Source organism: Taeniopygia guttata, chromosome 8, assembly GCF_048771995.1.
Source record: "Taeniopygia guttata chromosome 8, bTaeGut7.mat, whole genome shotgun sequence".
Classification (NCBI taxonomy): domain Eukaryota; kingdom Metazoa; phylum Chordata; class Aves; order Passeriformes; family Estrildidae; genus Taeniopygia; species Taeniopygia guttata.
Window position 1 is genome coordinate 14,261,730 of NC_133033.1, and position 13,715 is coordinate 14,275,444.

The 13,715-nt window shown below is 42.1% G+C and overlaps 1 protein-coding gene across 1 annotated transcript in view; it reads right to left on the minus strand.

The window, feature by feature from the left end:
* Window positions 1-244: 244 nt before the first annotated feature.
* SYDE2 (synapse defective Rho GTPase homolog 2) overlaps window positions 245-13,715 on the minus strand; it is a 28,085-nt gene continuing 14,614 nt past the window's right edge. The window contains exons 4-7 of the mRNA XM_004176882.6: window positions 11,306-11,432; window positions 5,909-6,090; window positions 4,829-5,060; window positions 245-2,693 (exon numbers count right to left, since the gene is read on the minus strand). Coding sequence (XP_004176930.5) covers window positions 2,191-2,693; window positions 4,829-5,060; window positions 5,909-6,090; window positions 11,306-11,432 — 1,044 coding nt within the window. The 3' untranslated portion in view covers window positions 245-2,190. The remainder of the gene's footprint in view (window positions 2,694-4,828; window positions 5,061-5,908; window positions 6,091-11,305; window positions 11,433-13,715) is intronic.

Here is a 13,715-nt window from a genome sequence, read left to right on the forward strand (position 1 = left end):
TTATTACAGGCAATGAAAGATTAATAAATAAATTTAAATGCAAACATCTTTCAAAGAGTGTTAATGGAGCAGTGGTTTGTTTTTAATTATCTAACTCAAACATTGGGTCAATCCAGAAACAACAACAGAACAAAACATCTGAAAGCTAAATATCGTTATATAATTAATTCATGTGTGCAGCCAGTGCAAATGGATGACATCAGCTTAGACAGGTTTAAAAAATTACCAGCTAGGCACAGACAGATTTTGTTCTTAATTCAAATTTTATTTAGAATTTAAATTTATAGTTTAAAAAGTATGCACATTCTGTAGGTATAAAAGTTTAAAAAAATACATCGATTTATTGATAAATGCTTCAGGTTAAATTTACATTTTCATTCATATCATTATATTGCAATAATTGTTTTGCATCTTTTAACACTTATAAAAATAAATTAGTGAGATGGAATAATCCATTGGAACCATGCTAAAATAATTCCTTAGAAAAGAGGGGTGAAGTTTGCCATAGCAATTTTTAATTCTTTGCTACTGTAAATAAATAACTCTTCAATTAAGCAGTATAAGGAAGTACAGGTTAGCAAAAAAGCACTTACCCACAAGGTGAATGGAAAGCCATGGTGGGATGTCAAAAATCGTACCAAAAAGACGTAGAATTAATTTCTACCCTGCAACTGACAGCAATTGACCTCTGAAAACACCAAAACCTTCTCAGCCCCACCTGCGTAAATCCCCCCTTCCTTGGGGGTGTGTATGTGACCTGTAAAGGACAAGGAATGACTGTATGTCTTCTTGGTTAGAAGAACTATCAAAACATCTGTATACAACTTGGTGACTATTTTTACCTGAATCAAGACTGTGTTTCCTTAACATGAAATGTTTAATGGCTCACCACAAATGACTAGAGATAAAAGGGGCTCTGAGCAGATGGTGATAGCTGACTCTAATAAGGTCACAGTGAACTGCAACCCCACCCAAACTCCCCAGGAGTAATATCACTCCACCCATTCAACCTCATGTCCTTATGTGACAACTCTGGTTTCCACTTTTGGGAGAGTAATTAAAAAAAAAAAAAAAAAACAACTAACTGGCTGAACTTGCATCTTGCATCTCCAGAGCTACAACCCTTTAGAGAGGGCTCAAATGCATCTAATTACCAGCAGCAGCCAAGAGTACCACAAAAAGAATACATCAAACTCTGGAAAGAAAAAAAAATGTACCAAAATGTCAAGAACAAAGCAAGAGGTTATAAAGGAAAAACAAAAAATGTTTTTTGAAAAGTAAATGCCTTCCAGACCTTCTTTATATGTGAAAAAAACCATGTAGGAAGAAACAAATGAAGAAAAAAACCAAACAAACAGAGAAAGGGTGGTGTGTGTGAGGGAGAGTTAATAGTCAACACCTGCAAACCGCTGTTCCTGCAATACACAAGGTCATTTACATTAATCATTCACCTTCCTTCTCTCTGGCCATGTTTCTGTGCATAAATCAAATGCTGTGTTACCCAAAGGGCAACCTTGTCCTGGCATCACTGAACATGTCTTCCTGGAAATGGGAACATTTCATAATTCTGAGACCTTTCCTTTTCAAAGATGGCTATGGACACATGCACATTTATACATAGATATATACAAACAAGGTTAGAAAAATATTTATTTTTGCTTGTTTAAATAATTACTGAAAAGTGTTAATACAGTAATACGTTAATATTTGTACAATTAAAACTTTATGTATAAATATTATATAAAGCAATTTTTATAGCAGCCATTGCATATATAGTAAAACAAGTCTATCTGAAGTCCCTGCTGCAAAACTCAGGCCAAGCAGCATTCATCTTCTTCTGAGGAACATCTGTACTGGAGTCAGGAGTTCAGGAATGAGGAATTCTGCTGCCACTGACAGCAGAGATGTTGCTTTATCTTCTATCAGGCGCTGCCCAGGCCACCTAAGTGCATAGTGTTTTAGGGAGAAATACGTGGAACCACATCACAGTCTAAGCTTGTCTCCAACACAAATCAGGACAATGCCTTCTAACAGAAAGGCAGAAACATTATGGAATGGCTTCAAATGTGCTAACACAACGTGGGCTGTGGCCTTACCACAAGGGGTTCAGGGGCACCATCACTCCTCACACAGCTAGGGAAGCCCAGCAAGGGGCACAGAGGCACAAGGAGATGTCACGCAGGACAGGATTTAATAACTCATATTTAGTTTGTTTTTATTGAGTTCCCTTTCCAGGTTTCCTATGAGAGTATCAATACTTTCCTGCAGGTCCTTGAGGTGTGCTCTGTGATCCACTGCAGAGTCCATGGCTTGCACTGCCAGGTAGCTCCCAAAGGGGTGCTGGCCGGGGTCGGGCTGCGGGCATCTCGCGGGGGCGTCCAACTCCTCGGCTTTGCCGCTGTCATCGCCGCTCTCCGTGTCCTCCGAGGGGACGTCATCGTAGTCTGCCTCAGCCAGGCCCTCTCTGGGGGTTAGGAAGTAGCTCTCCCCGCAGCTGCTCCAGTCCCCTGCATAGCGGTTGCTCGAGGGGCTGTCTAGACCTGCTGGCCTTGGTCTGAGCACCCCCGACATCTCAGTACTGCTCAGATTCAGCACCTGAGGTCTCTGCCTCTTGGGCCTCAGGTAATTCAGGGAGGATGAGTGCTCAGGAAATGCATTCAGATGTGCTGGTTCTTTGGCAGGCGAGTGATGAACTAGAAGAGAGAAGTTAAACCAGTCAGAACTGAATCCATGCTGCAACAAAAAAGGGTATGGCAGATGCCCTCTGTCATCCCTCGATGATGCACAAATACATGCAATCTTACAGACAACACATTACACACTTTTTGTCATTGTTTGCTATAAAATAATCAGTAAAACCTACTGCAAAATATCAATTTTGAAGATTCATGTTGGATTCAAATTGCGGCAGAGAACCCTTTCTAAAAGTAGAAACTCCCAGAATACCAATTAAATTCATTGTAGGAGTTAATCACCATCCAGCTCTGGGTCAAAGAAAAGCAAACAGCTCAGTTCACACACTTCATTCAGGCTAAGGAGTAACAGAAAGCAGGCACAGCAAAAGAGGTTAAAACCCAACAAAAATACCACACTGAGAAAGACTTGGAGAGGCTGTCAACACAGCAAGCTGAGCTCTTGTGCTTCTCCTCTGCCCTAACGTTCTGTGCTATTGAAGAAGCTCTCTTGCAGTAACTTTACTGTGCAGCCACACACTGACACGGGTTTGCTGGCAGTGGTACCCGAGCTCACCATTGCACAGCACAAGTCACTCAGGCTCCTCGCTGTGCCCCGCTGCCTCAGGCAAACAGCACAGCTCTGTTCCTGACCTGGGCCTATCTGAGCTGCAGAACCTCTGGTTTTATACACACCACTGCTTCTTGTAATGAGCAACAGAGATTTCCTATTCCCATTCACCACTGAAAAGGCAGTGCACACAAACCCAGGCAGTTCACCAGGGCACATGTGAGCCCCTTCCTTATTAGACTCCCCACAAGCAAGCACAAAGATTCAGTCCTGAAATGTGCCCAGTCCTTCTCCTTCTGGGTCCACAGTACTGGTCTCTCCAGGGGATTTTACTTCATGTCTTGCACAGTAACATGCAATAACTCTCACTGCTTTCTCCCCCCTTTACTATAACAAAACTCCTTCTGTTTAGACTGTGCTCCATTAAGATGAAGGGCCATGGGTTAACAATAACTTGCCAGTGTTACACAGTCTAACCAAACAAGACCTATTTGTTTTCAGTTGGAAATATACGGAAATCGAAGTATTGCACAACATGTGGGTTATCAAGCTGTCTCCAACTACAGAAGATTAAATATAAGGGACCAGAGTGTGATCCTTCCATTCAGTCCAAGTGTGCTGTTTACACTGTGTGGTGCTCACCACTCAAGTCCCTACATTTGTGTTTTACCCCCCTTTTAACACAAGGGAGGTAAAACACAAATGACTCCCTTTTAATCCTACACAGTTCTTGCATGCCAAGGGATAGGACTCAGCTTTTTCTTCTAAGTGAAGGAAAACTCTACTACTTACCCTGCTCCTACCCTCTTAGAGTAATACACACTCTGATAGGCAGAGCTGCATCCACTTGGTTTTGCAGTCCACAGCAGCCATGCCATAACCCATCCCCAGGGTTTCAGGATTGGTTTCTGCACAGTATTTCCTGCCCAAACAGCTCTTGGTCTCCCCTCTTCCTCCACCTACATGCCCCCTTTCTCCTGCATAGACTCACTCATCTGACTGAAACCTTCTTTTCATTTTTGGTTATCAGCAGCTTTGGAGCTGCCCACCTGCAGCTGACAAGCAAGCAGCAGCATCTTCAGTCACCTCAAACCCATCATGGAGCAGCAACATTTTTCTTCATGCAAAGCTCTGCAAAAACAAGTAGAAGTTGCAGACCTCTTACTCTAAGGATGCTTTCAACTCTGCCAAATTACAAGGGTGGAAATAAATTAATTCCATCAGGTCAAAGCTGGATTGCAGGGAAACGAAAATCCCCAACTTCTCTAATTCAGATGTGGAAATTTAATGTCACTGGTTTTGTGTCTTCTAGTGTGTTTACTCACATAAAGTCTTCACTATTTCTTTCATTATACTCAAAATCTGCTATCTGGTAAGAAAGCAATTAAACCAACAAACTTCCCATTCAGTGAAGTGCCCAAATACAAACTCTGATAATTTCTTTAGATTAATAGGTGATGCCATAGTACTGCACATTTTAAGAATTCTGATGCTGATCAATCATCCTGTGAATTAATGTACAGAGTCACACAGTGCAAACACACAGCAATGGTTTGACTTTTTTTCCTTGATCAGATGAAAGTACCTGGCCACAACTGAAGTAAGTAGTGAAGAACCTCTATGTGCTTTTTGAAGTCCAGGGCACTAGCAAGCTCTTCTGAGTCTGTGAAGACTCTGTTGTTATGGTTGGTGGTCTCCTGCCTCTGGCTCAGCAACACAGGGCCAAAACACACAGCTAAATTCTGGCACGTCATCTTATTTATTTCGTGGTAAGAAGCCACCAGTTTCAGGTGATCCAACAGCATCTTCAGAGTAGCCTAAAGAAACAAAATACTGCTCAGGAAACCGAACACTAGACAACAGTGGTGCTGGTCACAGCTTTAGAGGGAAAAGATCAAGGCTGATAGCTCTGATTTTACTACCAACATCCATCAACAGAACATCCAAGTGCTGAATTAGAAAAAGTGCATTTGACTATGACAGAGCAGACCAATTAAGACAAACTTTCTGGTAAAACTCTGTTTCTTATCCAAACTCAGTTTCACACGGATGATTTTTCTCACAGTACATCAGGAAGAGAGGAGAGGCTGCAGAAGCAGTACAGATGATCCTGGTATTAGAAAATAAAGAAATCCTTGATATGATGTCAGCATCTGAACGAGCTTCCAGGTAATTCCAAATACCAGGCAGGTCCCTCCCTCCCCCCAGAAGGGGCTGTGGTTTGTGGTGCTACACAAGAATTTGGCAGGTAACAGTGCACAGCTCTCTTACACTGCACAGCACAGGAAGCAAAGGCTTTATTGCACATACTTAAGAAAGAGGGATGGATTTGCCCAGGTAATCACAACACAGATCAGAGAGCTCCGCAGAAGTGGAGCAAGACAACACACAGGAATTATCATTTATTTGATCTTGTAAAAGTAGAGATCACAGCCTTTCATTCAGTTTTATAGAAACAATACAAAATGAAAACTAGAGCAAATGTAGCAATGCAGACCCTCCAATTCATCAGAGCATGGAATTATTTTCAAATATCTGGAGCATCACAAATCCAAGTGAACCACTTCATCTGATAAACAGTTCTGAGACATTTGAAATGCAGTGTGAAAATGTTCTTCTGGCTTTTGAAGCTTGTGATTTACTTGAATGTGCTAACACTACTCACCTTCTCAACATCTGGCAGGCAATCCAGAAGGGCTGCTGTGTGCTCAGAGTCACTTGGGTCATTCTCACAACCGTTTGCTGTCATTTTCAAGGGATTTTTCACCATTGCATCCAACACTGCTTCATAGAGCTGCTTGGTTATCAGGGGAGAGGGCAGCTCTCGCAGATAATCCTTTAGAACACCTAGTGAGACACAACAGCTGCCTTTAACAAGCTGCAGATGCACTTTGCAGCAATTTTTGGGAGCATTAAAGCACATCAACATCAATTCACAAGAAAATCCTGAGTCAGTGCCAAACCTGGCACTCAGGAGCGAGGGATGGGAGGACAACACCAAAAGGGCACAGCAAAGAGGGGCTGGAGCACAGGGCTGTTGCACATGCAGCAGTGAGGACACTGGCACCAGGTGAACATCTCTCCAAGCTTCCCTCATTCAGGGTGAGGGGAGGCAAGGAAAGGACTCACAGCAGTCCACCTTCCATCCAAGGAAAGGAGCTCCTACAAACACCAAAGTCCAGCTTGATGATCCCTCCCTCTTTGTATAAGCCTATCAGTTAGTTTTTCTGTTCTGTTTATTTTCAGCTATAAAATGATGAGCAAACATCCCAGTGCCAGGGGCACATACAGCAAAGCACATGGTGTCTTCCCACCCAGGCAAGCACAAAGCAAACATGTCCTCGTGAGAGAGCCACCAGCCCCCTGCAGCCCCAGCACACCAAGCTCTCCAGCTGTGACAGATGTGATCACACCCACGGGAGGCACTGCCTGAAGAGCCCAGGCCCCGAGCCCTCCCTGTTGCAGAGAAATACTGCAGCATTTATGCAGCTGGGGATGTGCTGGGGCAGAGGCTGTTTCCAGGGGCTGCAACAGCCAGGGAAACACCTCATGAACACCTGTTCTTTCCAAAGAGGAACTGAGGTTTGCACTCTTGTAAGCTGGCTTTGGAACCTGGCTGATACTTCATTTTGAGAGGGGTTTCAGTGACTTAAAGAATAATAATTTAAAAAAACAAAATACTAACAGCAGTCTCTGGAAAGAACATAGCAGGATGGTATCCAGGAGCATCCTGGATAGCATCCAGGATGTTTACAAAACCACAATTTGCCAACCAACAAACAATTGAAGGAAACAAGCCTACTTCCCAGCAGTTTTCATTTTAAAAATTTGGTTTCTGTGCCACAAATATCTTCTAATTTTAGCTAGATCGCAACTGCATGTAAATGCTTTGTTAGGAAGAAATGCTGGACTAAAAGAAACTGTTCAAAAGCAGGTACTGCAGTTAACAAAGCAGCCTGTCCTCCAAACAGGTGAGGTTTGAAAGGCAGATTTTTTAGCAGGCCCTCCTCACAGCCTTGTCAAATCTCACATCACAGCAATTACCATCACACTGTGCTATTTAACAAAGCAACAGTTTTCATCAGCTCAAGTCTGTGTAACGGAGCTGTAAAATGAACGGTACAGCGGGGGCTTTGTTACAAGGGAGTTTCTAAAAAAGTGCAGGGAACAGAAGTTAACATTTTGCCCCTCACATGCAGAATGCATGTAAGAGTTGCCTTCTACCTGTATAAAGATTTTCATTTAGAAAAGAATCCTGCCCTTGCAGCAGTGCAGCTGCTGAAGCTGTGCTGCAGGAGCAGCACTACTGAAGCAGCACTGTCCTGATCCTGAGCTGCCAAACCACCTCCAGCTGCAGCACGGGCATGGGGCAGCCAGGCAAAACCATCTCTGCAGACACCACATGGCCTCCAGGAGCTCACCCTGTGCTTAAAATGGGAACATCCCCTCGGGATCACAAAATATGAGAACAACCACTTTTTCATGAAAAAATATTTCTCCTGGTGTTTTGGTGGGATTTCTGTTTGCTTTAGAAAGAATATGCACTTTTGGTACTTTGCCACTCAAGTGGCTAGTTTTTGTTTAGTAACTGACTCATATTCCTCCCTTCCCACCAAATATTTTTTCTTCCCTGAATTTAGAGACTCATGTTCCCTATGTGGATTAGCTGGTTAAAATATTTATGAAACAAATGTGGCAGATGCTGGTGCTGTACAACATGGTCTGGGATATTTTCCTTTTTTCATAAGCAAAACATTAGCAATAGATGCTAACTTCTGTCAAGATTTCTGTTTCAGTTGTGCTTTTTTTGGAGGCAGAGGCTGAAATCAAAACCAGCTTACAGTAGGAAATTATATGTTCTAATCAAATTATTTGAACTAAACACTCACAACTGTCTATTATTAATTATTTAGCAGGAATTCCTGCAATAGCATCCACAATCATAGGACTGCCACCTGCCAAAGGACTTTCTCCTGCTGAGCTCCAAATAGCAGGATGGTTTGGGAGCCATGAATGCCCCTTGACCTTTCTAAATCCTCTTGCTATTCACTCAGCTAAATTAGCCCTCTAAGAGGCTGCTCTTATTTTTTTTCCATGGATCTACGCTTCCTGCTGCTGCCAGCCCACTAGCACATTCCTCTTGACACAACCACACACAACAAATTTAGACAGAGAGCAGAAATTGCCATCCACTTCATTAATTCCTCATTTTTCTGACCCACTGAACTGTTAAGAGTATTGCAAGCCCTATGCAGAGATATGAATTCACGTGGATGCCAACAGACACGATGCAACAACACGGCTACAGGTCAGCTCCATTAACTGCCTGCACGCCTCAGTTTGATCCATGAGCCCACTTCATTGTGTGTCAGCCTGTGCCAATCCCAAGAGTATTTCTCAGTCAAGATTTAATCATTAAATGTTCATTCTTTAGTCTTTGGAGAGCTGTCAAAAAATATTATTCATCTTTTTGGAAAGGAGTGCTACTCAAATTTCAAAAAGGACATAAGGCAGCACTTCTCTCCAAATCAGCCAGGATTTATGCTGAGGATTCATATTCTGTGGAACACATGTTTTGGCTGATAGAAGTATGAATCATGTGCATCAGCCTCAGCATTAAGTAATCAGGGGAAACATTCCCTCTCAACCCAACTCCCTAAGCACATGCAGTAAGTTTTGTGGGCTCTTTTATTCCTAGCACTAGGCACAGTGGCTAACTCAGCTGTCCACAAAAACTGTAGTTTCCCCTGTCAATCCACAGCAGGCAGCTTCCAGTAACTGGAGTGGCTGCATTTGGTCAGTGGAAGCTATGGATGCCAGCAGCCCTTCCCTGCCTGCTCCCCAGCCCACAGAGCCCCCACAACGCTGACACAGGCACTGCAGGCACTTGCACAGCACAGCTGCAGGGCTACCAGGGAAAAGAAGCTGCTTTTCATTGTAATTCCTTAAAACTCTTTTTCCCTTGTAAGGAAAGCAGCATGTAAGTAAACTCTCGCAATAGAACACAAACTAAAGGACACCCAGTAAACTTTCTGTAAGGCAGAAAACAAAGCTGTAGTCTTTGCACTCTTGCAATTCAAACTCTGGATGCAAAATAGAATCCTCCAGGAATACCACCACCAAGGCACACCTGCAGGGTCACCAAAAGATCACCACCAGCAGCAAGGCTTGCAGGAATGTATATGGAAAAGTGTACTTCAATTTTACAGTTTCGCTACTACAGCACAAACTCACAAGGGAAAGATCAGCCAGACTGTGCTGCTGCCCTTGCAGAGCTTTGTAGTAGCACTGAGCTCTCCAGTTCTGGTTGGTTCAGAGTGCACAATATACTCAGGAAAATCAAAATGCTCAGGAAATGTGCCGGGTTCTGTTGTATACAGGTAAGTATAAAATTCCTACACCCTTTCCCTGTGATACTCCTGAACAATTTCTACAAATACTGTTTTATTTTAATGACTACTTGTAGCATGAAAGTGCAATGCAATTTTCAGTATCTAAAATTAAAAAAGGTAACAACAAAGTTTTTCAGTACCCCAAAGTGTACATTAACCAAATTGCAGTTTGCCATTCATCTGCTTACAAGTCAATATCAGAGAGTTTTGCTGCTGGTAGAAAGCAACAGAGGGGTTTTACTCCAGCATTTGAGTTGATGACAAAAAAACTGAGAACATAAGACTTCAATAATTTCATGGAACAATTTGATCTTTAGAAGTTCTCACCACTTTTTCTCATTAATTTATTTGTAAAGAGAAGAAAATTGCCCAGTTTAAAAGATCATTTATACTTTTACCTTTCCCGTACACCTTGTTTATAAAAGCTGTATAACAGAAGAGTGAAACACTAGTGGGTTAATGGCTGGACTTGATGAACTTAAAGTCTTTTCAACCTAAACAATTCTATGATTCTATAAATCCAAGTTTCTGATGCTGAGAATGCTGGTACTTGTAAACAACATTGAACCCCACAACAAAATCAGCCAAGGCAAGTAAGGCAAACTGACTGGCTGCACGCTCTGAACCAAGAGGTTTATGTAACTCGGTAAATGTCATCGGGTAGTATCTTCTGATAACAGGCTGTATTATTATAAAATGTAATGAATAAAATTAATTCCCAGTACATTGAAATGAAATAAACCTCCAAACAGGGTATAACTCTTCTATACAGCTGGACATTGGATATTACAGAAAGGATTTTGGCACAGAAAATTTATACTCCAACTACTGTTACGTTTTCCTTTCCTTGATATACAGGCAGTGAATGCTTCTGACCAATTTCTCAGAGCAACTGGCTTACTCAGTGATGCCTGAAATTAGATAAACTTTAGCTTACATCAAGTATCAATAGTTATAAAACTGTTCCAGTTTTTAGCAAACGGCAAAAACCTCAACAACTTACTTCAGCTCTGCAGTGCAACTCCTGTGAAGAGAGCCATGTAAGGAGCTGATGCAGACAGGCTTCCCAGGACCTTCTTACCTGTGCCTGGAGCTTGCTGAGTGACACCAAGTGAAGGGCCACTCCAGGGAGCAGGAGAAAGCTTAACAAGGTTTTTTAAAAAGTAGTGATCAAATGAAGACACTTTCCTGCAGCTCTAACTAGCCTGCACAATACAATGAGAAATCTGTTTCCATAACTCCTGCAATCTCCAACATAAAGGGGAGAAGAGTTGATCCAAGGTAGCCCTGGGTTATATGGTGAGGATCCACCAGCACAGCAGAAGTGCCTGATCACAACCAAGCTTTTCCAGATCTGCTCCAATACAAACCAATGGCAGAGGTTTAACCAGCTCCAGGACCTCAGCTCCTTTCAGACTCCTACTTCTCTCTGTACCTGGTGGAGCAGTTACTGAAAGCTTCCATGTCCTCCCTCCCTAAAAATCACTGCTGCTCCATCCATACTTACACATCCCCACAGTAACTGCACTCATTCCCAGACAGCTTTTAGCAGAAGTGAAAAGCTTGTTAAAATGACAACAGAAAGAGTTTGAAGCACAACTTCCCCCTTTTAAAGGTACATGAGGAATATGGCACAACTCTGTTGGACGAAGAGCAAGTAAACGTGTTACCTGTTATGACATTAATATCTGGGTACTGGCTCTCACAGAGAGTAACAGCCTTGCTGTCCCTCTCAAAGGCCTCTCGAAGCTCTTTCTTCACCGCTGCCGAGCCACAGAGCCGGTACAGCCCCACCACCTGCAAGCACAAACAACAGCCCACATCAGCACTGCCTGCCCAGGGACCAGCGACTGCAGTATGTGCTGTGCCATCCAGAGAGCCCTGGGGCAGCAGCTGGCACTGCAGTGTGTGCTGTGCCATCCAGAGAGCCCTGGAGCAGCAGCAGCTGGCACTGCAGTGTGTGCTGTGCCATCCTGAGAGCCCTGGGGCAGCAGCAGCTGGCACTGCAGTGTGTGCTGTGCCATCCTGAGAGCCCTGGGGCAGCAGCTGGCACTGCAGTGTGTGCTGTGCCATCCAGAGAGCCCTGGAGCAGCAGCTGTTTGGGAATGTAGCTCAGGACAACCTAACAGTGCAAACCATCACCCCACACAGGATCAGACACCTCCTGGGACATGGGGGCTGGGAGCAGGCAGAGAAGGATGGCTCTTTTCTCAACAGTCGGTGTTTTATTGACATAACACAAGTTCTAAACTGGAACTGCTTAATGTTTTGCTTTTATGCAGAATTAGTAAAGAAATTCAGGTTAAACAAGTATTTGCTTCTTATCCTACTTACTCAGATCATTATTATTTTTTCTGGAATAATTGTTTAATTATACAAAATAGAATTCAAACTTCAGCAGAAAGAAGTGAGAAGTGTTTAGAGCTTTATGTAAGCAAAATTGCAGTACAAATACGGTCATTAATCATTAGCAGAAGAAAAAGTCATACAACTGTCTCCATACTAAAAATGAGGAAAGTTACAAATCAATTAATAAACCAACACAAACCCAAAATAAGTGAAAGTATTTTTCCTACAGTATGACATTATATAGTAAAAAAATAAAAATTTATTTTTATACCCTTAACCAGAGTTTCAAGAAAATTATGACTACTCCATTATTATACCTATAAAATGTTGTTCTAATGCTGACAAGATGCTGACTGCCATGTGTTTCAAATTATATTGAAAGTTTTCTGCAAAACAGCTATTATTTAGCATGCTTAAGGTGATAGGAATGAAACCCACACTATTCTTGAACTAAATTGCCAGCTAAATCATGTGCTTTCATGCATTGAAATTTTCCATTTTATCATTATTTTTCATTTTCATCAGCACCATTTATGCAAAGAACTACTATGATCTTACAAAACTAATTCTTAGAAATATTGATTTTTAAAATTAGCATTATCGGCAGGTGTACTGAGCAGTAAAAGATTAATTCAAAACTACCATGGACTCAAGACAAAAAATTATCCAAAACAAAATAACTCCACCTGTACTGTCTTAAGACCATGAGATGAAGGTATGCAAGCAAAAGCATTTTTCTGGTTGCATATTAATTCCTGTTTAAACAAATGGAAAGTTACCCAATGGAATTTCTACTTCCCCCTTCTCAAGACTGAATATGATCTAGTATATGCCTAAGATAACATCTTTTAATCTTTTAAGGTTTCCCAATGTCACATCTGAAATTCAGGTGGAGATTATGCACCGTGACAGTATTTGCAGTCCATAGGAAAGTAAAACATCAGACAAGCACGTGGTTAGAAGAAGAAGTTAACAGTATAATTTGCAGTTTTGGTTCTCTCTGTGCAAATACAAAAATAGATTTCATGCTCAAAAGCATCAGGCACATTCAGATAACTCAATTCAGATAACCCAATTGCTTCATTACCAGTGTTGCTTGATTACCCAATATCATTTGCATGACTAGGTTCTAATAAGCCCATAATAAAGTGCTGAAACCATAGGACACATATACTAGAAAGAATAAAACTTCTCTTTTTCAGTGATTTGAATGTTAGGAGAAGTATCCACAAGAAAAAGCACACAGTTAATACCAGCCATGACTTTCAGCAAAAGAGCCACACAGAAGTTCCATTTCCCCCTGTAGGTCATGACCTGGGTTATAAACAGCAGAGCTAATCTCATCACACCTGCAAGCATATCCAACCTGTCAGCAATTTAAAATAGTAACACTGGTAGGTGTGACTACTTCTCAATTTCACCTGAGTGAGAACAGGTGCAGAAGACAAGGAGGGCTGACCTATGCTGTGGAACAGCAGGCAAGAGTCCTCCACCAGTTTCAAATTAATTGCCAAGGGGAACATCTGAACTTAGGACTGTGCACAGTCCTTCTTAACAGACCTCTTGTCCAGCACCCATAACCAGTGATTTGTTTCCATACCTCATTTCTCATACATATTTTTGTTCATTAGATTACAGCAACCAAAAATGGGATGAAAAAAAAAAGACACTGGGCACTTCTGTTTTGCAGCACTCCAACTTTTGAGAACAACCTGAAGAAAGACAAGGAGC